This window comes from Opisthocomus hoazin, chromosome 18 (genome assembly GCF_030867145.1).
Source record: "Opisthocomus hoazin isolate bOpiHoa1 chromosome 18, bOpiHoa1.hap1, whole genome shotgun sequence".
NCBI classification, from domain to species: domain Eukaryota; kingdom Metazoa; phylum Chordata; class Aves; order Opisthocomiformes; family Opisthocomidae; genus Opisthocomus; species Opisthocomus hoazin.
This window is the reverse complement of record NC_134431.1, coordinates 4,794,807-4,818,983: the sequence shown is the minus strand read 5'-3', so window position 1 is coordinate 4,818,983 and position 24,177 is coordinate 4,794,807. Positions and strand designations below refer to the sequence as shown.

At 64.8% G+C, this 24,177-nt stretch overlaps 1 protein-coding gene across 2 annotated transcripts; it reads right to left on the bottom strand.

Moving 5' to 3' along the window:
- Nucleotides 1–5,462: 5,462 nt before the first annotated feature.
- SNTA1 (syntrophin alpha 1) lies at nt 5,463–18,255 on the bottom strand. 2 transcript variants are annotated; one of them, XM_075438840.1, is made up of 9 exons: nt 17,986–18,255; nt 15,715–15,900; nt 9,001–9,199; nt 8,267–8,474; nt 8,067–8,197; nt 6,701–6,897; nt 6,438–6,625; nt 6,129–6,194; nt 5,463–6,037 (listed from the first exon to the last, which is right to left on the bottom strand). In XM_075438840.1, the coding sequence occupies exons 1-9, from the start codon at nt 18,251–18,253 to the stop codon at nt 5,762–5,764; spliced, it is 1,719 nt and encodes a 572-aa protein (XP_075294955.1). In that variant the 5' UTR covers nt 18,254–18,255; the 3' UTR covers nt 5,463–5,761. The 2 variants fall into 2 exon arrangements, with proteins under 2 accessions (XP_075294955.1, XP_075294956.1); XM_075438841.1 differs by having other exon boundaries at nt 5,944–6,194.
- Between the last annotated feature and the right edge of the window lie 5,922 nt (nt 18,256–24,177).

Genomic DNA, 24,177 nt, shown 5'->3' with positions numbered 1-24,177 from the left:
GAGAGCAAACATCCTCGTTACTGCCTTGGGTCCTTAACATGGGCTGTAGCTTCCCCGCTCCCGCAGGGCTCCTGCCTGGGTAAGATCACTCCTGTTTACATTCATCAAATGCCAAACACAGTTTCCCTGCGCCCCGAGCAGGAGCTGTTTGCGGGATCGCCGGCACCGACGTGCCACACTAACTGCAGATGAATATTGACTTTTTAATGACAAGCGCTCTAGTACAAATACCAAGCGATGTGATGCGGGCCCGGGCAGACAGCTGAAGGGGGCTGGCACGCCTGTTATTCAGCAAATGAATTATTTGATTCCCCTTCCCTGCAGCACGCTGTCTGCTAGGAAATTTTCATTTGGTCTCTCTAACTCGAGAACCAATTGTAAATGTCAGCGCTAAATGCTCAGATTTAAGTGTTAGGTTGTCTTGTTTGATTACGGCACTAAAAGGTCAGAGCCGACTAATGGAAAGTACAAGCGGTGTCGGGAGGGAAACGGTGTTCTACCACGGGTGAGCAAACACCTGGGGACAACCTAATCACTCTTCCCGCAGCATCTCTCTCTTCCCTCTCCAGCTCCTGCATTTGGGGCTGTTTGCCAGCTCTCACCGCCTGGAAAAGAGATTTCTGGGGAAAATTCCCGCTTGTGACGTTGCTGCCGGGGATGCTGACAGCGCTGGGTTTCCTCGGGGAGGGAAAGCAAAGCTCACCTCGCCGCGTCCCGGCGGGATTTGCTGCCAAAGGGCCAGGGACGGCACGAGACAGGGCTGCTGCCAGCCCCACCGCCATCACCCACTTCTCCCCGTGCACAGCTCGGGCTGGCATCGAAGCGTTTTGGGTGCCAATGTCTCTGCGCCTCCATTTCCATCCCCACTTTGGCCCCCCTCTGGCAACCAGCACCCCAGGAGCTCCGCACAGAGAGCAAAGCCGGGGGATTCCCTCCTCCTTTCCCATTTGCCATCCGTTTCCCCAGCACTCTCCACACCTTTAAAAGCCCCTTTCCCTCAGCTCTTTCCGTCACGGTGGCCAAATAGAACTACAGTTGCCTTGAAGTGACTCAGCTGCGGAAATCTGCTTTTTATCTGCGCCCATTACCATCACTCCAGTTCTGTAAGCGCAGTTCATTATATTTATTTTAAAGCCGCTTTCAAAAATATTAGTCCTTCCGCCATAAAAGTGCCTGGCAGAATAAAACCCTGACGAGCTGTTATCGCTCCCCGGGGAACAGCGCGGTGTGGTCCCACGCAGGAGCGCTCACCACCCCACACAGACGCCGTCCTGCGCCGGGGGCCGGTCCCCGCTGCCGACCCCAACACCTTCCCTGGGCAGAGAAATGCCGTGCCGATTACCGATGTCTGAATGCTTCTGGACATTTACAGCACTGAGAACTGGGAATTTTAGGAAAACAAGGAGTGTTAGGAGTTTCTCCCTCTCTGGAGATATTCCAGCCCCGCCTGGACGCGGTGCTGTGCAGCCTGCTCTGGGTGACCCTGCTTCAGCAGGGGGTTGGGCTGGGTGACCCACAGAGGGCCCTGCCAACCCCGAACATTCTGTGATTCTGTGTCTCTGATGAGTGTTGGCCTTGATCCTTCGGCACCAGCCTGGAAAATTACCACCTTACCTGGGATGCTCACGCCACCTCGCCAGGCATCTTCTCGGCAATCAAACGATGCTGCTGGGCTTCGGGAGAGATGATCAGCTGCCACGGGCTCCTCTTGGGGAGGCAGTGTCTGGCCTCTGTTCCCGGGTGGTCTATGTTACAAGCTCCCCCATCCCTCAGAGGAGTAAGAGTCAGTCGTCTTGCTCACAGGCCCCTTTGCAAGAGCATCATCAGGGAAAGGGTCCCATGAAGCAGAGGATGGTGCCAGAAGGGTGAGAAACCACCACGAAATACGGCGGGGAGGAATCCCCACCCCATCACCAATATCAAATGCAACGAAATCAAAGCAGAGAAATAGCCACCCCCCGACTGAGCCGTCTCTTCCGCAGCCCCGGCGTGGAGTGGGACCCCCAGCCTGCGCTGCGCTGGCAGACTCGCGGCGGTTTGTGGTCTGTAAGATTAATAGGAAATCTGCTCTGGATCAGGAGTGATTCCCTCTTTTATTGGAACGAACCCCGAAGAGTGATGGCTGCAGGGCAGGAAGAGGAAGGTAAATTGCAGTAATAATGTGTTTCTTTGTGCAGACATGCTTTTGATCATAGAAAAATATACCATCTGTTTCTAGATTACTTGTTGTATTGATTTAACAGTTAGTAACGTAGGATTTTTTTTTTCCTTTTCTTTTTTCTTTCGCAGATCCATTTTGCAAGGTCTCCTGGAAATCTGACAGTTATGTGCAATAAAAAGTAGGGGTTTGTTCATCATAAAAGATCACCGCTGCCAGCCGCGGGGCTCTGCGCGGGGAGGAGTGGGCTGCACCCGCGCGGGTGCCTCCTCCTCTGCAGCACCCTGTCCCGCAGACAGCTGAGCACCTGAGTGCTTACGCGCCCCGTAAGAACGATTTCTTTACGCCAAACAAGCTGTTCCCCTGCTTTCTCCCCGCTCACGCCGCATGCACCCCACTGCCCTTGCTGCTTCGCATTTTTATTGCTTTCCTGCCTTTTTTCGCAGCTGACGGCCTGCTTCCCCCCGCCCAGGACCCCAAAGGCTGCACCAGCATCAGGGTCCCTGCACCTGGGAGCGGTCCTGTACCCGGTAAGTCACGTCCCCTCGAGACACCTGCCCCAAGACGCACCCCTTCGCAGGGGCAGCAAGCCCAGCCTGCCCCCGGCCCCAGCAACGGCACCCACCCTCACCTGCCGGGGACCGGCCCGTCTTCGTTAGGCAAAGCGTTAATTCCCCGCTGCTGGGCTGAGGTTCGGTCTAAGCGGAGCGGGAACCCTGCAGCTCGCAGCCTCCTCACCCAGAAGCGCTCAGCGAGGAGCAGCACTGCACACCCCCGGCGAGGGGGAAGCGGGGTTCCCTCTCTCGAGGAGGCTCCGAAGGCAGCGACCACCGCTGCCCCCGCCACTCTGCTCGCCGCCGCGCCGGGGACCACTCGCACAGCGCAGCAGGATGCATGACATTAAAAATGATACGATTTAGCTGCGAATTAGTTGCTATTACTCAGCCTGTGTGTTAGCCATCTCCCTGGCTAACGGCTCTCCTGGGAGACTCCGGGCTCCCCGTGCTCGGGGCCAGCACAAAAGGAGATGGTTAACCCAGAATTTGTCACTGTGCAGCGATGCGAATGCGGCCCTTTCCCGTCCCCGCGTCCCGGTGTGGGGGCAGATGCTGTGCTGAGAGCTCTGCTGCTGCGCCGGGGCGCTGGGCTGGATGAGTGGTCGGTGAAGTGGATAGAGAACCGGCTGAATGGCAGAGCTCAGAGGGTTGTCATCAGCGGCGCTGAGTCTGGTTGGAGGCTGGTGACAAGTGGTGTCCCCCAGGGGTCAGTACTGGGCCCAGCCTTGTTTAACTTCTTCATCAGTGACCTGGATGAAGAGTTAGAGTGTACCCTCAGCAAGTTTGCTGATGACACCAAACTGGGAGGAGTGGTGGATACACCGGCAGGCTGTGCTGCCATTCAGCGTGACCTGGACAGGCTGGAGAGTTGGGCAGAGAGGAACCTGATGAGGTTCAACAAAGGCAAATGCAGGGTCCTGCACCTGGGGAGGAACAACCCCATGCATCAGTACAGGCTTGGGGCTGACCTGCTGGGGAGCAGCTCTGTGGAGAGGGACCTGGGTGTCCTGGTGGACGACAAGTTGACCTTGAGCCAGCAGTGTGCCCTGGCTGCCAAGAAGGCCAATGGGATCCTGGGGTGCATCAAGAGGAGTGTGGCCAGCAGGACGAGGGAGGTTCTCCTCCCCCTCTACTCTGCCCTAGTCAGGCCCCATCTGGAGTACTGTGTCCAGTTCTGGGCTCCCCAGTTCAACAAAGATGAGGAGCTACTGGAGAGAGTCCAGCAGAGGGCTACAAGGATGATGAGGGGACTGGAGCATCTCTCCTACGAGGAGAGGCTGAGGGAGCTGGGCTTGTTCAGCCTGGAGAAGAGAAGGCTGAGAGGGGACCTTAGAAATGCTTATAAATACCTGCAGGGTGGGTGTCAGGAGGATGGGGCCAGACTCTTTCCAGTGGTGCCCAGCGACAGGACAAGGGGCAACGGGCACAAACTGAAGCAGAGGAAGCTCCAGCTGAACCCGAGGAAGAACTTCTTCCCTCTGAGGGTGACGGAGCCCTGGCCCAGGCTGCCCAGGGAGGCTGTGGAGTCTCCTTCTCTGGAGATATTCCAGACCCGCCTGGACGTGGTGCTGTGCAGCCTGCTCTGGGTGACCCTGCTTGGGCAGGGGGTTGGACTGGGTGACCCACAGAGGGCCCTTCCAGCCCCCGCCATGCTGGGATCCTGTGATCTCCCATCCTGGTAGAAACACATCGGCAAATAAAACCTCTCCGGAAACCACACCAACGGATCCCGGCACCGCACCTTCCCCGAGGACACTGGGGAGCTGTGGGCTCTCGCCAAGCTCCCGGAGACCCCCAAGGAGCGGTGTCCGCACGCAGCCTCGGTGCTTCCCGCCGGGCGCCTGCCAGGACAGGCTGCAGCCCCGCAGCACCGAGAGCCGGCAGCTCCGGGAGCTTCCCTTGGGGAACGCGGCCATTTCCTCTGCTCACCCATAGCACCCGCTGCCGAAGCACGGCCCCTCGCTTTTTGGGAGAGGAAAGGCTTTCGGGCGCCGAGCCGCACACCGACGGGGATTCACCCAGGGTAACAGTGCTCCAGGTTAATCCAGGAAGCACCTGGTAGCTACTGGCTGTGCCGCACGCGTGCCGGGAGCCCGCAGACACCGTAACCGTGCCACGAGGGCTGCCTGCGCTGCCTGACGTTTCCAGCAAGCGCGGCATGCGAGGGGAGCAACGCTCAAAGCCTCTGCTGCCGCCCGCCCAGGCAACTACCCTACTGGAAAAATACGAAAAGCGAAACACTCGGCTTTTTTGAGTCTGGAAGCGACGCCCGCCCCCGCTGAGCATCCCAAAGCACCAAGCGAAGGGTACTCAGACCCACCCGGTTTCGCCAAAGCCGGCGCAGGCATCGCCGCGTCCCTCTCTGTCACCCCCAGCGCAGCGTCCCGCACCTCCAAAGCCTTTTCATCCCCATCTGAACGCCCCCTCCTCCCCCCCCAGGGTCCCCAGCACCCCCAGACCAACACCACCGCCTTGCAGCAAAGTCCCATGGCCTCCAAGGAAAACCTTTCCTTCCCCGGGCAGAACGCACCCCGAGGCACAGCCCAGGTGTCACCCCCGGACAGATTTTCTACTTCTCCAGTCGGAACCAGGAGATGGATCTTGGCTGCTGCTGGCTGTGATCTGCAGCGTTTATTCGACCCCCCAAAAAAGGCATCTTCATGCAGGATCTTTTGGTTCCTAAAAGAAGCTGTTTCCCAGCAGCCACCTGACAACCCTCCCCCCTAAACTGAGAAGTGACCCAGGAGTCAGCAAAATAAAACGAACCGCCCAGCTCCGACAGAGCGAAGTGGTTCCTATAATTCGGTACAATGTGGAAAAATCTGGCAATCTGCAGCTCCCGTCTCTCCAGCGCTACGGAGCTGGCTCCGGTCTCCAGCCCTCCGGCTGTCCCTCGGGGGGACAGACACGCGTCCTTGTGCCGCGGGACCCAGGGACCCTCCGGGGAAGCCCAAGCCAGGCGGGCGAGAGCTGCTGTGTCAGCATTTTTAACTGGGTGATATAAATATAAAACATCAATACAAACAGGTTCTTCGTACAGAAAATATCATCTCACAAGGCACTGGGGTGACGGCTGCGCGGCCGCTCGCGGCGGGCTCCGACCGGGCGCCTCCAGCCGCTGCCGAGCATCGGGCTGGAGGAAGGAGGGGACGAAGGGACCGGAGAAGTCCCGGTGCTGCCATCCAAGAGGGATTTCACCCGCGGCTGCTCCCAAGCGGCCCGGGAGCGGTTTTTCCCAGCCGGATGGTGCTTCTCCTTGGCAGGGGTGGTGTGACCCCCGGGGGCTCCGGTCTCCTCGGGATGGCTCGGGGCTGAGTTCGGCCTGGAGGGAGGTGCATAGATCGGCCGGGGGCCGGGGCTGCGCTGCCCGGCGCTCCGCTCCCTCTTCACGCCAGCAGCCCCAGCCGGGTCACCTTGGCCGAGAGGAAGGAGTGGATGATGAAGACGATGGTTTTGGGGCAGGAGTGAAGGTCCAATTGCTGCAAGAAAGGAACGGAGGGATGTTTGCAGCAGGAAGGGCTGCTCCTGGACCATCCAGACCCCCCCAAGCCCCACCACAGCCTTACTGGTGCGGCCAGGGGTGGGTGGACGGGCCATGTGTCACCCCCACGTGCCAGGCAGGGTGGGTGCTGTGCGCAGGGCGGGTGCTCCGCTCCCCCTCTCCCCCCGGGGCCGGTGGGAGCATGGGTGGGGGGGCTGCGGCGAGGCTAAAGCCGACTCACGATCTCTCCCTCCGGGCCACCAAAGTCCAGGTAGAGCATCTTGGTGCCGTCATCGGAGGACATCTGCAGCTTCTCGAAGGGCTGCTGGAGCAGGACGGTCTTGCTGAGGCCGGGCTCGGCGGTGGAGATGGCGAAGCCCTTGTCGATGTGGATGGAGAGGGTGCAGTCCTGCCCCTTCCAGCTGCAGGCTGGGGACGGGGGACAGGGGTCAGGGGGTGGCCGCCCGCCCCGCCGCCCGCGACCCCCCCCGGGCCCCCGCTGACCTGCCGAGACCTCCTGGGCCAGCTCGGCCGCGCCGTGGGTGCCGTCCACCAGCAGCCGGGTCCACAGCGCCAGGTCGCGGGGGGTCTCCAGGCTGAAGAGGTGGCTCTGCACCCCCAGCCGCGTCCCGGCGCGCAGCGCGAACGACAGCTCCGGCTCGTACAGCGCCGAGCCCTTGGCCGGCCCCGAGTGCACCAGCCTGCGGCACCGCGCCTCAGCACCGCGCCGGGCCCCGCACCCCGCTCCGCGCCTCAGCACCGCGCCGGGCCCCGCACCCCGCCCCGCTCCGTGCCCCTGCACCGCACCCTCAGCGCCCCGTCCTGCTCCGCGCCCCAGCGCTGCGGTGGCGGCTGCGCGGCGGGGCCGGCAGGGGGCGCTGCAGCCCCGCGCACTGCTCGCGTCTTCCGCGGCCCCACCCTGGGACCCCGCCCCGACCCTGGGACCCCCGCCCCGGCCCCCTGCCACGGCCCAGACCCCCCGCCACCACGCTGGGGCTCTGCCATCACCCCTGGGGCTCTGCCCTGACCCCCAGCCCCTGCCACCTTCCCCCCCAGTCACTGCCACCACCCTGGGGCTCTGCCATGATCCCTGGGGCTCCGCCACCACTCCTGGGGCTCTGCCCTGACCCTCAGCCCCTGTCACCACCCCTAGTCACTGCCTCCACCACCCTGGGGCTCTGCCCTGACCCCGGCCCCTGCCATCACCCCCAGTCACTGCCATCACCTTGGGGCTCTGCCATCATCCCTGGGGCTCTGCCATCATCCCTGGGGCTCTGTGTTGAGCCCCAGTCCCTGCCCTGACCCCCAGCCCCTGTCACCACCCCCAGTCACTGCATCACCACCCCTGGAGCTCTGACCTCCAGCCCCTGCCATCACCCCCAGTCACTGCCACCACCCTGGGGCTCTGCCATCATCCCTGGGGCTCTGCCATCATCCCTGGGGCTCTGTGTTGATCCCCAGCCCTGTCACAACCCCTGGGGCTCTGCCCTGACCCCCAACCCCTGCCATCACCCCCAGTCACTGCCACCACCACCCTGGGGCTCTGCCCTGACCCCCAGTCCCTGTCACCACCCCTAGTCACTGCCTCTACCACTCTGGGGCTCTGCCCTGACCCCCAGCCCCTGCCATCAACCCCAGCTCCTGTCACCATCCCCGGTCCCTGTCATCACCCTCAGCCCCTGTCACCACCCCTAGTCACTGCCACCACCACCCTGGGGCTCTGCCACCACCCCTGGGGCTCTGCCATCACCCCCAGCCCCTGCCACCACCCTGGGGCTCTGCCCTGACCCCGAGCCGCTGCCACCAGCCCCGGACACTGCCACCACCCTGTCCCCGGCGCAGGGCAGGCGGCTGGGCGGGTGGCCCCTACCTGGTGGCGATGAGGGGGTAGCTGTGCGCCGGCTTGCCCAGGGCGTCGCGGCTCTGCGGCAGGCTGCCGTACAGCAGCAGCTCCTTCTCGGTCAGGACGGCCAGGAGGTTCCTGCTGCCGGCGCTGGGGAGCTGCGAGGGGAGGGGGTCAGGGCCACCAGCGGCGCGGTGGCGGGGGGTGACGGGGGGTGACGGGGGTACCTGCTCGGTCAGCCAGCCCACGTGCTTGACGTCGCGCCCGGCCGTCGCGCCGGCGCCCGCCAGCTGGGCTCGCAGCTCCTCCTTCACGCGCGGCAGCAGCGCGCCCGCGCTGGCCTGGATGGCAGCGAGCCACGACTGCGCCGTCGCCTCGTCCTTCGCCCGCAGGAAGAGGGCAACGCGCCCGTCCGCCGAGCACACCTCCAGGTACCTGCAGGGACACAGCCCCGCTGTGCCCGCTGCGTCCCCACTGCATCCCTGCTGCATCCCTGCTGGGTCCCCACTGCTTCCCTGCTGTGTCCCCACTGTGTCCCTGCTGCTTCCCCGCTGCATCCCCACTGCACCCCTGCTGCATCCCCGCTGCATCCCTGCTGCATCCCTGCTGCATCCCTGCTGTGTCCCCACTGTGTCCCTGCTGCTTCCCCGCTGCTTCCCTGCTGCATCCCCACTGTGTCCCCGCTGCATCCCTGCTGCACCCCTGCTGCTTCCCTGCTGCTTCCCCGCTGCATCCCTGCTGCTTCCCTGCTGCATCCCTGCTGCTTCCCTGCTGCACCCCTGCTGCATACCCGCTGCGTCCCCGCTGCGTCCCCACTGCTTCCCCGCTGCATCCCTGCTGCTTCCCTGCTGCATCCCTGCTGCTTCCCCGCTGCGTCCCCACTGCTTCCCCACTGCATCCCCGCTGCATCCCCACTGCGTCCCCGCTGCATCCCTGCCACCCCCCGGCACCGTGCCCTGACCTGTGCTCCGGGTCAGCGGGGAGGCACTTGCGGGACACGTAGCACATCTTCAGAGGCACGGTCCTGCCCTCCCGGAGCTCCCGAGGGGGCAGGAGAGGGGACGACCGCTTCTGCAGGGTGGTGGGAGAGGGGTCCCAGCTGACTGTCGCCCCCGACGAGGAGTTCTTGAAGTAGGGGGAGATCTCCTTCATGTACTTCACTGGAACACAGGCAGCACCTGGCTGAGGGCACGGCATGGGCCACGGCGGCCTCATCCTGCCCGCCAGAACCCATCCACCCCCCTGAAGCCCCATGCACCCCCCCATCAGAGCCGATGCCTCCTCCGTTACCTCCCCAGAGCCATCACCCATGGGTGCTGCAGCGGTCCCCTGCTCAGCAGCCCTGTGGGTGCGGGGAGGGGACAGCACTGGTGGGGTGACATGACACCTAGGATCCTCTCAGTGCCTCTGCCCCACCACCCCAGGGATAAAAATGGGCTTTTCCCCCTTTTTTCTCTCCTTTAACCCAGGTCAGTCCACAGATCCAGGCCTGATCGCGTTCCCGGGGTGGCACGCGGAGGCAGGGGGTGGGGAACGGGCAGCAGTCCCAGGCCGAAATTACACCGTGCAAACCGTGCCGGTACAGCCGGTCCCGCTGCCAGCTGGGAACACGAGCTCTCCCACACCACGGCCGGGCCCCAGCACCAGCCCCGCTGGCAGCCTGCACAGCCCTGCCCCGTGAGCTACACGCCAGCCACGAGAAACCAGCCTTCCGTCCCCAGCGAGCCCGGCTCCCGAGCCAGCGCCCTCGGAGCGCGCTGGGACGGCTCCGGAGGTTTACGGGAAGGGGGAGGTGAAACTCATGACCAATGGATGGGGCCCGGCAAATGCATCCTGAAAATTAGGTCAGAGGCACCAGGCAAAAAGCTTCCACAAGCAGGGGAGGGTGTCCCGCACGCCGCAGCCCAGTGGGACCAGTCTGTCCTGAGCACAGCATGGGACAGGGGATGCGGTGGTGGCTCGGGGAAGGACTTCCCCTTGGTGGCCCTTGGGGGAAACGCCACGGGACAGACAGGTGCCTGCTGCCACGTCCCCAGCTGTCACCGCGGCTTTCGCTCCAGGTCCGAATCAGCAGCGTGGGTGGCAGGAGGGGGGACACAAGCTCGGCTTCGCAGCCAGCTCTCGTAGGTGGTGGACCAGCTCCGTCGCTGCAGCAAAGCCACAGCAGCCTGATTTCGTGCCAGAAAAAAGCCCTTTTGCCGCCAGGAGAGTGCCTGCACGCAGAGCCTCCCACCCCCATCCTTCCCCTGCCCACCACCACCCACCTCCCCCTTCGTTCCTATCCCAGCGAGCTCCCCAAAACCTCGGAACCCCTGCAATCCCGGGACGAGCTGCGCCGGGGCATGCGGGGAGGCAGCGCCCGGGGGTGCCCCGCTCCCCGGCCCCGCGCCCCGAAACGGCTGCGACGCCGCTGCCGCGCGCGGGCCGCATCACCCCGGGGCCACGGAGCCGGCGCGGGGCCTCGTGCCCTGCACCTCCCGCTATAAATAGCCGCCGCGCTCCCGCAGGCATCCGAGCCGCGCTGGGTGTTACCCCAAGTCACTGATCTTGGCAGCGGGGACCGGCCATCACCCCGCTGCCTGGGGAACAACCGCAGCGCAGAAAGGCATCGCTCAGCCGCCGAAACCCGAGCAGCGTCCCCGCGCCAGCCCGTGGCTCCCCGGGCACGCGGGGGACGTCACCGGCATCGGCTGGGCGACGGTGGGGTCACGTCCCCACGGAGCAGGGGACGAGAGGAGCAGTGCCCGGCCCAGGACGGGGCACGGCAAGGGCCAGCGTGTGTCCACCCCTCCGGCACATGGCTTTCGGGCAGATTTAAGGCTGGTGATGGAGCCCCGATGGGTTCCTGCAGTGGGGGGGGTCCCGAGCCAGCTGGGGCTGGGCCACCATCCCGTGGGAGCGGCTGTCTCCTCCGGTGACCCCAGCATGGTCTCTACAGCGGGCTGACCTAGGCTTCTGCCAGTCCCTTCATTGCATGGGAATCGCCCGTTATTGAATGGATTAATTAATTACCTCCATCTCATTAAAGCAAACAACTCGGACCATATTATGCATCACCTCTGCTACTTGCAATTCTTGCATTTTTATTTTTTTTTTCCACTTGGCAGCTTGCGGCGCTGGGGCTCCCAGCCCGGCTGCCCCCTCCTGCTTAGCCAGCCCCCTCCAAGAACCACTCGGCAGGAACACCAGCCCGCTGCCGACGGAAAGCCACCTCCCGCAGGGAAACAGCCCCCTCGGTGGCTGCTGGGCAAACCCACGCAGCCCCCAAAGCCAGGCGGGCTCTCTGCTCCCCCGGGGACACGGCCTGTCCCCCGATCCTCTCCACGACGGAGGAGAGGGGACAAGCAGGACCTCGAACTGCTCAGGGCGTTGCACCGAGTAACACCTTATTTCAGGTTTTGGGGGAAGAGCGGCAGTCTCCGGGGAGGCCACGCGTCAGCAGCTGCTCGTGGCCGCCCGTGCCTGGACGGTCCCTCTGCAGCGGGGCACAGGGGGTCCCCAGCCCGCAGCACCGCTGGAGCATCGCGGGTGCCCCAAACCCCGCAGCGAGCTGCAGCGGGGCCGGGTTTAACCAAAGGCCCTAGGTCTGCCCCGCTCTTCTCTCTGCGTTCCGGTTTGCTTCTGCTCAGCGCTCCAGCAAGGGGCAAAACCATCAAAACCCCTTTGGCCTGCTTCTCCGGTACCGGATCCTCCCCCTGCAGCAGCCCACCCCTCCGGAGGACGGCGAACAAGCCTGAGCCAAACACCCCCGTGACCCCGAGTCACCGCGACCTGCCCCCCACACGTGCCCACGGCTCAGCACCACCCAAAGCCCAGCTCCCGACCCCGGGGAGCTTCGCTGAGGAGCCACAAACCTTCCTCCAGCCAGAAAAACCGCAGCAAGCTCGAGAGCTGCTCGGGACACCAGGCTGGTGCCACACGCTCTGCTTCAGCCTGCAGATCATGGCCTGGATTCACCGCAGAGACGTTTAAGCCCGCACCGCCAGGCAGGGGTAGGATGGGTCCTGCTGTCTGTCCCCCCCGAGAGCTCCGCAGCAGCACCCATACAGCGCCGCAGGTCAAAAAGGTCCAACCCTACAGGTGGCCATCACATCAGGAAGGCTTCCAGAGAGGTCCTGGAGATCCAGCGCTGGCCCTACGGAGATGCTAAGCCCATCTCCAGCTGGTCCCTCTCTCCCTCAGGTCCAACAATACAAAATTAACACGTGAAATCGAGGGGGTCAGCAAACACGCTTCCCAAAGAGACATCCTGAAACAAGCAAACTTCCAAGCCAACGCTGTGACGTGCTTCCAAAGTGCTCAACAGAGGGGCTGCCACAGCCGCCCCGTGCAGCATCCCACCCAGGGACCGTCCCCTGTCCCCAGCTCCGAGCATGAACAAGGCAGCAGCTGCTGGTCTTGGCTGCCTCAACTCTAACCTTCTACCCCACAGAGGAAGACACCATGGGATGCTGCAGGGTGGAGCTGTCACCGCCGTCCCTCCTGCCCCGGGACCCTGTCCCAGCCCTCAGTGCCACATGCCCCAGCTCTTTCCTAAATGTTTCCCTGTGCCACTTGGCCAGCAGCGACCCACGGGCTGAGGGACCCCAGGGAGACCACAGGACAACTCTCCTTGTTTCCACCATGTCCCTGGAAAACTCCTCAGCGAAAGCAAAGCTTCAGGGCAGCGAGGTGCAGAGGAGGTAGGAGGACGTGGACCCTCACCATCCCTCTGCATTGTCCCCAGGGCAGGTCCAAAGCCTCCATCTCTGTTTTGGCTCATTACCACGTTTAAACCATGAGAGCACACGTTACCAAGGGCAAAACCCGGCCGCTCAGACCCCGAGGACAGCCACGTCGCCCAGAAGACATTCGGTGTCCCACAAAAGGGCTGGAGGCCACCTCAGGGCTTTCTCTCCTGAAGCCCTTCTGAGCTTCGAAGGGAACCACACAAATCCCGGCTGCCACCCCCCCCTGCACTGGAAGCCCCCTTCTGCTCTGCATCGTGTGTTCTTTACGCCAGGGTCACCGACATTTTGGGGGCATTTCACACCGCGCACATCTCCACCCTCCGCGGCTGCCTGGGCTGCCCACGGCTGGGGCCATCAGCCCGCCGGAGCCGGGCGTCCCCAGCGCTGCGCCTTCCCGGACACCCTTAGCTTTTCCGAATTTCAAGCTCCCAAGTTATTCCTTGGCCTGCGACAGCCCCAGGAGCTCCCCTGCAGCCAACCAGCCCCGGGGTTGCCACAGAGGCAAGACGCCCACGGCTGCCCCAGCTCCTCCTCCCCACTGCTCCCAGTTCTCTCCCCGTGCCAACATGGCACAGGGGCTTCGCCAGGAAAATCCTCCCTGGCACCAAAGCCCTTCCCAGGGCAGCTGGAAGGATGTTTATCAGCCTTTCCCCCACCGTGGAGGGTCTCTAGATATGAAATAATGAAGAAAAAAAAAACAGGGAAAAATAAGGTAAGGGAGAGCAACTCTCCCCAGAATAACACTGTAATATAAATACAGTCAAACTCCTCCTGCAAATATCAAGGGAGAGGTTTGGCACATCCCAAAAAAAATCTTGGCAGGACACACTGAGAGGTATCTGCGTGTCCTCACGCCTGGCCAGCACCGACACCCGGGAGCCAGCAGCCAAGCTCAGCAGCCCGGGGTGAGCTCTGGCACGTGGAGCCACGGCCGGTATTTGGATTACAACACACCACCTCCCAGCTCAGCCGCTTTGGAGAGCCGCAGCCCACCTCACCGCCCCGACCCGCCGGCGCAGGAACCCTAAGGGTGGTCAGAGCTGCCCCGGCAGGGCGCAGGGACCGCACAAGCTTCACGTCCAGCCCATCGCGTCGCTTTGCACCCAGCCCTGGAGCGAGCCCCAGCAGCAGAAGGGAGCAGGGAAGCCCCCCCTTTGCCACTCCTCGGGCACTTTCAGGCCACCCTCTGCCCCCAGCCCCACCACCCCTCCCGGGGGCAGGGTGCTCGACCGGCCGGCTCCCAGAGACCCATCGGGGTGGCAGGTACCTGGCTGGGGACACACTGCCCCAAGGCTGGGCCACCACCTCCACGGGGCAACGACAGCCTGATGGGGACCACACCACGGTCCCAGCCCCGTCATCCTCCACGGGCAGGGCTGTGCCACGCCGGCAAACCCGGAACCGAGAGGAGATGGCAATGCACCATGCGTGTACCCGAAGTCCACATGTTGCCCTCAACATCCCCGAGCAACACCGTGCCGCGCGAGCCCGATGGCATCACCTAGAAACTCATCTCAAAGCCTCCAGTGTGTGGTGGTGGGAGCCAGGCCAGGCCCGCTCTCCTCCCGAGGGAACCCACTGGGAGCTTTAATTAATTAAGAAGCCCAGCGGGTCGTACCTGAGCTCAGCGAGCGACAGCTAAGGCCCTGCCTGCAGCTGCCTGCTGGGAGGGCAACCTGGCAGCGCCCGGCTCACCGGGGGATGGAGGAGGAGGAAGAGGAGGTCCAGGGAGAGGAGCTGGTCTCTACAGACAGGGCAGCTCATCACCACCTCCCGCAGGACCTCTAGCAGAAAATAAACCCACGCCAAAGGATGAAAAGAAAATAACAGAGAGAGGGTGGTCCAAGAACAGTGGCTACGGGGAGGAATTTCGCAGGCTCCGAGAGAAAGAGGCTCTTGTATTTCTCTTCGGTCAGAAAAAAAACCACCACCCCACCACCAACCCTATCTGCTCCCAGCAGCTGTGCAGAGCAGCACATTCCTCCGGCTGAACCGTGGTCCTCCGGCTCCAGGAGAGGAGGAACCCACAGCAGAAAGGGCTGAGCGCAGCTAAAAAGGAAAATCTGGAGCTGAGACGATCTGGGGAAGGCGCAGGAAAGCAAGAGCCACGGCGGTCACTGGCAGCAGAAGACACAGAGCTCTTCTTTGTCCAGGCAGAACCCAGAGCGCTGCCCTCAAATCAAACCTCCCTTCGGGATCTGCAGCCCTACAACCGCGCCGGGAAGGGCCTCTGGTGCCAAGACCCCCTCGGTTAGCCGGGGCGACCCGGGGGGCTGGTTGGCAGCGAGGGGAGGGGAAGGGTCCCATCCCGGGGAACAGACCCTGGGTGCTCACCGCTGCTTGGCCAAGCTGGCAGAGGGCGGGCGAGCGCGAACAGATGCGATGTGAAGCGTAACAAGAAAAAAGCGGGGTCCCTTCTCCCAACCCACCACCGCTCACCCACTCCCCAGGCGGGGTTCGGGGGGCTCCCATGGCTGCCAGCCCCCGCAGGGCTGGGAGACCTCAGGGACCGGCCGCCCGGTACCGAGAGGGAGCCCACTCCTCGGGGATCGGCTTCAGGCTCCCCTGGGACGGCGAGGGCTGCGACCCCCGGGATGTTTGTAGCCAGATCGGGGGGGGCCGTGGCTGGGGTTCAGCTGCGGACACCCCCAGGAGGCAGCTCCTGCGGTCCCGCAGCAGGGAGACGGAGCCGCCGGGCACCGAGCAGCGGCACGCGTCCCTCCCTCGCTGGAGTGGGACCCCAGCAGCCACCTCCAGCTCTCCAGCTGACCAGACAAACCAGTCCACGCACGTTTTCCATTTGAAAGGGGACGCAAACGCGTATGCAGGTGTGCCACCCCCACGCTCCCAGCACATCGCCAGGAAAAATGGGGGTCAGCACCCCCCCCCCCCCCCCCCAGCAGCAGGAGGACCTTCTTTCCCCCCCTCACATCTTCACCTCCTACCTTCCAAAACCACCTCCTTGCCCGTCTTCTTCAAGGCCTGCACCGCCTCGTCGTGCGTCGCCTCGGACAGGTCGGTCCCGTTGACGGAGAGGATGGCGTCCCCCACGTACAGCGCCTCGGTCTGATCCGCGGCCAGACCCTTAAAGATCTTGGAGATCAAGATGGGCATTTTATTCTCTCGGCCACCTTGAAACAGAAGAGAAACGAAGCAGTTGTGGCTGCCGGAGCACAGGGAGGAGTGGGTGGGGAGGGGGATGCTTGGGTACCCTCTGGCCTCAGTGAGGCTGAGCCCTTCTCCCAGCGCTCACCCGCGCCAGGACACCCCGCTGCCCCGCTTCCTCGGGGCACCCCTAACACCACGAGGCTTTACAGCAGGCGAAGATGATGGCCCCAGATCTCCTCGCAGAGCAAACGCGTACCCTGGCCACCTCCCCATCAATTTTGCCAGGAAAGCACGTCTTTATCTGCATTATTAATTGTGTGTGCTGAGCGCCCATCCCTGCTCTGAGGGCTTCATGGTGGATGGGACGGCTGAGTGTTTTTGGAGAGGCACAAGAGCCAGGGAGCAGCGAACCACCCCGGCTGTGCGCTGCTCCCCGCACAGCAGCCCCGTTTGCCTGTTCTCCAGCCCAGCAGGACGCTGCCGAGCTGGAGCAGGTCGATTTGCGCCGTAACTCCTGAACCCAGAGGCAGAGCCGAGCAGCGCTGCTGCCCGCACGCCGGGGAGCCGGGCTGCAGCCGCCGCCAGGCCCCAGCCCCGGCAGCAGCAGCGGGGTCTGGCAGCCCCGACGTGCCCCACGTCTCGGGTCACCCTGTCCCGAGGAGCCTCCACGCGTCCATCTCCAGTCCCAGGGGGAGAGCTTGAGGCCAGGCTGGTGCCACGGCCCGCCCGGGGCTGTTCGCAGGCGTTTCCCCGCTCCGACGCCTGCCGAGCCCCTCGGCGGGCTCCGGTTATCAGCTGCGGGGGCTGCTGTGAGCTCCAGAGCCGTCCCTCCAGCCGCCGCTCCTCGCCTGGGGCTGCCGGCACCGGGATCCGCTGCCAGGCCGGGAGCCTGCGCCAGCCACCGCCACGTCCCGCGGCAGGACACCGCACCCCGGCCCGCGGTGACGCGTCGCCGGGCCAGAGGCGGCTTTTTCACGGGGGAAGCGTCCGCGGCCGGGGTGCGGAGAGCGATGCTCTGCCCCGGCGGGGCTCGGATGGCGGCCTTGGATGGTGACTACTTGGTTTCCACGTACGTCGGCGCAAAAATAAAGTTTTAGCCGAGCCGAGGAACACTTCTGGTCTCCTGGGAGAGCCGCGGAGCCGGCGGCAGCTTGGCAGCCCGGGGTTATTACGCAGGAGGCTTTGCGCTTCCCGGGAAGCGGCGCTGGCCGGCACGCACGTTCCGACCCAGTCCCAGCACACCCCAAAACCTCCCCGCTCCCGCGGGAGCCGGAGGCCGCGTCCCCTCCGAGCCGGGGGGAGCAGCCACGCCAGCAGCCGAGCCCGCCGCGTGCCCTGCCCGCAGACGGAGCCGCGGACCCTCGCCCGCGCACCGGCCCCTTGCCCGCCCGCGGGCAGCCCCCGCCGTCCTCCTGTCACGGAGTTTCCAGCTCGCGCGGAGCCACGTGAGCAGCGAAGGCAGGCAGGGCCGCCATCCCTGCCCCGAGAAGTTTCCAGCCTGACGCTGAGCCGCGTCCCCGCGGAGCTCGGGCGGGAGAACGGGGGTGACAGCGCGGAGGCTTCCCACCGCTCCGCTCCCCGGCAGCGGACATCTCGGACATCGTCGGCTGAGCGCCGCGGTCCCACGGCTGCGATCTCCCAGGGGCTCACGATCGCTCCCTTCGCTTTGCCGACAGCCCAAGGGGGGGCATTTCTCGGGGGGGGGCACGGAGAGGGCAGGGACACGGGACCCAGCCCTCCCTCTGGGTGCCAAGGGGCACCCCGCGCGTCCCACCCGCCTGCCAGGCAGCACCCAGCCCCGCGCAGAGGGGGCAGCGGGACCCCCCCAGTGCTGGGGACCCCCCCGACGCTGGGGAACCCCCAATGCTGGGGAACCCCCACGCTGGGGATCCCCACTCTGGCCGCGGGGGGGGGAGTAGAAGCGGGTGGGGGACGCTGTGGGGTCCCGCCATCGCCCCGCGTCCCCTTCCCCATCCCGCGCAAGGGGTGTGCAGACCCCGACCCCAGCCCCCGTGCGTCCCCCCCCGCGGGGTTCCCTTCCAGGCGCGGAGAGGCGGCAGCAACAGGTCGCGGTGTGCGGGACGGACCCCCCCGCGCCCCCCCCTCACCTTTGATGCTGATGCCGAGCCCCCCCACGTCCTGCTTGACCACCCGCACCGTGCGCCGGACGTTGGCGAGCGCCTCGGGCGCGGCGGAGCCCGGCTCCCCGCCGTCCGGCTGCGCCGCCGGGGCCTCCCCGGGGCCGGGCCCGGGGCCGTCGGCCGGGCCGACCCCCAGCGCGTCCTCGGCCAGGCTGAGCAGGACGCGGAGCCACCGCCCGCCGGGGCCGCGCAGCTCCGCCAGCCCCGAGCGCGGCGCGCGCCGCCCCGCCGCCATCTTCCGCCCGCCGCCCCCCGGCGCGCGGCCGACCGCGCGCTCCCGGCGCCGGGACGGGGCGGGGCCCCGGGGGGGGGAGCGGGGGGGGCGGGGGCTCAGCGCCCCGCGGCTGGGCCCGGGTCTGGCTCTCGGCGTGCGGAGCGTCCCCGGGCTGGGCTGGGCTGGGCTGGGCTGCGGGGCAGGGGGCGGCTGGCTCAGCCCTGCGGCGACCCCCGGCAGTCACAGCCCCCCAGCAGTCACAGCCCCCAGCAGTCACAGCCCCCTCCCGGCAGTCACAGCCCCCCCGGCAGTCACAGCCCCCCGGCAGTCACAGCCCCCCCAGCAGTCACAGCCCCCCCCGGCAGTCACAGCCCCCCCAGCAGTCACAGCCCCCCGGCAGTCGCAGCCCCCCCAGCAGTCACAGCCCCCCGGCAGTCACAGCCCCCCGGCAGTCACAGCCCCCCCAGCAGTCACAGCCCCCCAGCAGTCACAGCCCCCCCAGCAGTCACAGCCCCCCCGGCAGTCACAGTCCCCCGGCAGTCACAGCCCCCCCAGCAGTCACAGCCCCCCAGCAGTCACAGCCCCCTCCCGGCAGTCACAGCCCCCCGGCAGTCACAGCCCCCAGCAGTCACAGCCCCCAGCAGTCACAGCCCCCCAGCAGTCACAGCCCCCTCCCGGCAGTCACAGCCCCCCGGCAGTCACAGCCCCCAGCAGTCACAGCCCCCCCAGCAGTCACAGCCCCCAGCAGTCACAGCCCCCCGGCAGTCACAGCCCCCGGCAGTCACAGCCCCCCCGGCAGTCACAGCCCCCCCAGCAGTCACAGCCCCCAGCAGTCACAGCCCCCCCAGCAGTCACAGCCCCCCAGCAGTCACAGCCCCCCCAGCAGTCACAGCCCCCCCGCAGTCACAGCCCCCGGCAGTCACAGCCCCCCCAGCAGTCACAGCCCCCCCGGCAGTCACAGCCCCCGGCAGTCACACCCCCCCAGCAGTCACAGCCCCCCCGCAGCCCGTCACAGCCCCCTCGCCTGCAGCCCCTCACACCGGGGGGCCGTGGGTGGCCAGACCCCCGCAGCAGCACGGGGCCAACGGTCGGGGGGTGCAAGCCTGCGGGGCCGTGGACGCTCGGGGAGCCCGGGGAGCCCCCCGCTCCCACAGCCCTGCCCTGCCAGCCCCCCCCACGGGGCACCTCGGCGGGGGGGTCCGCACCCTTCACCCCGCTCCCCAAGCGCTTTTGGCTCCGCGGTAGGGTCTGGGGGTGGCTCTGGAGACCCCAGTGTCCCCACAGAGCATCCCCTCGCGCGGCTCCGGGGGCCTCCGGGATGGGTGCCTGAGCCTCTGCGAAACGCGTGGATTTATCGGAATTTGATAATATTTATGGGAGGCTGGGCAGGGGGCAGGGGGGCTGCGGCACGCGTGGCTCCGCGCAGCCCTTCCCCAGGCGTCGGCCACGCGCGGAGGGACAAAACGCTCCCCGGGCCCCCTCCCAGCAGCAGCAGCCGCGGAATTTCTCGAGGTTGCAGCAGAGGAAACCCCGAAGGCCGTTTCTTCGCGGAAGGGACGGTTGGCGCGTTCCCGGGTTCTGCTCGCCGAGGAGCCGGGGTCTGGCGCGAGGGGCTCCTCGCCTTCGCGGGCCGCGCTGCTGGCCATGGCGAGTGCCCCGCCGCCGCCCCGTCACCCAGCCAAAGGCGATTCCCGGCCATCCGTCCCGCTCCGGCTGCCCGCGCCGCTTCGTTCCTTTTGTCCTTTCGTCCTCGAGCGCAGACGGGGCTCCTTCTCCCTGCACGCTCTTTGCCCGCCAGGCAGCTGCCAGCAGCAGCTTGTCCAGGTTTTTTCCTTCCCAGCACCGCCTGTGGTATTTCCAGCGTTCAAGGCCACGTTCCCATCCGAAGCGGCAGCGGGAGCTCTGAACACCGCGTTTAGTGCTGCGGGACGGCACCGTCTGCGTTGGTTTCTTTCGTGTCTCGGCTCCGCACCCAGCGGCGGGGATGCTGAGAAGCACGGCCTGGATGCACGCAAGCCACCCAGATGGTGCCGACGCGCAGCAGAGGGAGAATCACAGAATCACAACATGGTCGGGGTTGGGAGGGACCTCTGGGGTCACCCAGTCCAACCCCCTGCCCAAGCAGGGTCACCCAGAGCAGGCTGCACAGCACTGCGTCCAGGCGGGGCTGGAATATCTCCAGAGAAGGAGACTCCACAGCCTCCCTGGGCAGCCTGGGCCAGGGCTCCATCACCCTCAGAGCGAAGAAGTTCTTCCTCATGTTCAGCTGGAACTTCCTCTGCTTCAGTTTGTGCCCATTGCCCCTTGTCCTGTCACTGGGCACCACTGGAAAGAGTCTGGCCCCAAGATCCTGACACCCGCCCTGCAGATATTTAGAGGCATTTCTAAGGTCCCCTCTCAGCCTTCTCCAGGCTGAACAAGCCCAGCTCCCTCAGCCTCTCCTCGTAGCAGAGATGCTCCAGTCCCCTCATCATCCTCGTAGCCCTCCGCTGGACTAAGCAGCTCTGCCTTTCCCCATCCCGCTGCTGGGATGGAGAAAACACCACAGTGCCCAGAGCCCGGGCATGGCACGCCAGCTTCACCTCCCTCAGAGAAATGGCCTCACCCCACCGGCGCAGCGAGGCCAGTGGGGTGGAAAACTCGTCCCACGGCCACCGCGTCCGTACGGCTGCAGGACCACCTGCTCTCCCCATCCTCAGCCATTAGTATTCCTTTGGCAACTGCAGCAATTACTTATGTGGGACGGCGACCCAAGGCAATATTGCAGGTGTTGGTTCCTCCTAAAAGGAAAACTGGGAGTCCAGAGTGCCCTCAAGCCCCTGGTCCCAAACTGGGAGGCTCAGCTTGTGCGGAGGGTACGTCAGGAGGGGAGCAACAGGGCTCGCAGACTGGTGCAGCACTGGGGAGCTTGGCTCCAGGCTTTAGTCAAAGACAAAAATCACTTGCTGGCTCGGGTCAGGCAAGAGTTGGGCACTTCAGGATGTTCTTGGGGGTCCTGGTGCCCCCCAGCAGAGGTGCTGCTGCTTTTGGAACCTCTCAAACCTACTTTTGCTCCTTAGGAGCCCCTCCGCGTCCCAGGGCAGACGCTGAGCACCAGGAGCCCAGCGCATGGGCTGGTCCCGGCTCCATTTGATCCTCTGCAAGATACCGCGGGCGCCATTGCCGTGCCGCGGTGCTGCGGGACGGGAGGGAGGAGGACGAAGGCTTCGGCCGGGGCTGGCGCGCAGGAGGGAGTCGCAGCTTCCAGGCGTGCCAGCGGCGTTCGTCAGGGCTCCCGCCGAGGGGAAGCGGGCGGGAGGGGAGTAGCTTGAAAAATGACTGCTCACAGAAATAGGAACTTCCCGCAGAAACACGCGTGCGGCGGTGACAAACGCCCAGCTGGGAATTTCTCCCCGCAGCAGGAGCGGTGGGAGGGGAAGGGGCTGGGAGCACGGAAGGCTGTGATGCCGGGCCGGGGGTGCCGCCAGCGCCCTGACCCCGGCCCCGGGCCAAATCGCTGCCCTTTAGCTGGGAAGGGCACCGCTTGTCTCCAGCCATCCTCGAAACGGTCCCCGGGCGGAGGACGCGGCGGCGCGGGCGGCGATGGGCTCCGTGCCCCCCGCGCCGAGCCGTTCCCTCCAGCGCGGGTCCGGAGCTGCTTCCCCAGCGGATCGCCATCGCCGGGCTGAGCCCGTCCCGCTCCTGGCAGTTTCTCTGCACCATCTCTCCAGCCCCCTGAAGTTCGTCGCCGAGCAGCTATTATTAGACTCGTTTCTTGGCATAGCCAGGAGCTGTGTCAGAGCCCACCAGGCTATTTATGGAACGCCGTGAGATGTTTTGTTACTTGTGTTAATTAATCCCTTCTGAAGCAAAATAAAAGCCCTTAAGAGCTCACGTTTAGTCCCCGGGACTACACCCCGAGCCGCCGGGATCCGGGTAGCATCTCGGGCTGCAGCGGCGCTCGGGACGCTCCGACGGCGCTTGGCCCTCAGCACCAGGGAAGTGCTACTCTGCTCAGCGTCCCCCGGGAATCCATGGGGGGCACAGCACCGACCCTGCCCTGCAGGACTGAGCCCCGGGAAGACCTGGCCAGGGATGGAGGGGAAATGAAATAACTTCTGTTGTATAGATGTTCATACAAACAGCTTTTAATATAGATATGAATAGATTTAGATAGGCAATAAGTATTTAACAGATGGATTCATACTTTTTATGCAGAAAATGCAGTGAAATGGCATTGTCTGGCTTTAAAATCACTGGAATCTCCAAATCCTTTAACTCCAGAGCACTTTCTGTTTGCTCAGGGGTGTAATTAGCCCCTACAAAGTTTCTTCCATCTCAGGCCAGGCTCTTCTCTCACCGGCTCCCTGTAAGACAGACACAATCAGCTGGGTTCTCACAGTGTGAATATACTTTTGCTACCACGTGGCAGATTTTATGTTCTCAAGGCAGGGTCATTTCTCTCAAAGGGCAAGAGACTGGAAAAAGCAGCACCCGGGAGCTAAAATAGCTTTGGGAAAGGTGAAAGCTGTTGCACATTAAAGCCCAACATTCGCTGCCTGCCGCAGCTTCTGGCTCTCAGATGCCGTAAGACCAAGCAGCATCAGCGGCAGGGACTTTGATCAGCCCCCAGGGTAATTTAATGGACATCAATTAATGATAGAAGTCAAGCAGATGAACTGCAGGTTGTAAAATCTACCGTCACGTTTGCCGTTTCGCTTGGGCTGATTCGCCCCACTGGCCTCTTCCGTCGGCAACGGGGCAGACACCCCGTGTTTTCGTTAATTTGTTGCTTGTAAAAGAAAATGCCGTTTCCTTGGGGCACGGAGCGTGGGCGGGCAGGTCCCAGCCCAAACCAGGCCGGCGAGGAGCGCCGGGCGCATCGCTGCCGCGCTCCCCAGCCGCGGGGGCCATGCGCGGGGGCTCGGACGTCGGGGCTGCTGGCCAGCGCTGGTGACGTGGCCTCGGCCCTGGGCACGGGCTGCCCGGAGCCGCTGCCCGGAGATGCCCAGGAGTGCTGCCTGCTGCGGCGTCTGACCTCCAGGTGCTTTACTCAGCGATGCCAAACCCTTCCCCGCTCGCCAGCTGCTCCAGCCCGGCTTTAGCTGCACCCCATGTGTTTTCTGGGGGGGGTTGCTAAAACCTCGTGGTTGGCTGCGAGTTTGGGGGGAACAACGGACAGACAGACAAACACGCTCGCAAGCAAAACCCTGCTCCCCGGAGAACGCAGCCCCACGCTCAGAGAGGGCTCCTGGACGCGGCCCCGCAGACAGGGACCCCCACGCACCCCTCCGGATGCCTCTGTGCCCACGCAAACGCCGACGCGCCCCAGCAAAGCCTTGGACTGGGATCCCCACCCCCTCCCGGCCCCTGCGTCACCCTGGGGTGCGGTGGGAACCCCCAGCCCCCCCAGCGCGGGACCTGGCAGCGTCCCGGCACGCGCGGCTCCCCTGGGCTGCTTTTAACTCCACGAGCAGAGCTTTGAGAAACATTGCTGCTGTCGCTTCTCTCCGACGGCCCGTCAACGTGACAACACCGGGGTTGTCTGGAGCGGGAGACCTGGCTGGGTGTCGGTCCCTTCCCCGGCTCGGGGGATGCCGCAGGATGACCCTCCTGTCCCCAGCACCTCACAGGGGGGCTGGGAAGAGCCCTGCGTCCTGGGAAAAGCCCGTCCACGACCCGGAGGGATGTTCGCCCAGGTCTGGCTGGGAAGCTGCCTTCTGCACCGGGTTTTTGAGCTCAACGTGTCCTTCTCGAGGGGGTTCACCTGCCCTGCAAGGGCTACAGCCCTACAGCGCATTGCGGGCAGGGGGGCAGACCTGGGACCCGATCCTGCTTCCCACGAGTGGGCTTTCCTGAGCCAGCAGTGTGCCCTGGCTGCCAAGAAGGCCGAAGGGATCCTGGGGTGCATCAAGAGGAGTGTGGCCAGCAGGTCGAGGGAGGTTCTCCTTCCCCTCTACTCTGCC

Bases quoted from the DNA above. Each gene is read 5' to 3' on its own strand.
- SNTA1 (XM_075438840.1), bottom strand. From the start codon at position 18,253: ATGGCGGCGGGGCGGCGCGCGCCGCGCTCGGGGCTGGCGGAGCTGCGC. The intron at 8,198-8,266 runs GTACCCCCGTCA...CTCCCCTCGCAG, and splicing joins TGGGCTGGCTGACCGAGCAG to CTCCCCAGCGCCGGCAGCAG. The intron at 6,195-6,437 runs GTGAGTCGGCTT...CCTTTCTTGCAG, and splicing joins GTGGCCCGGAGGGAGAGATC to CAATTGGACCTTCACTCCTG.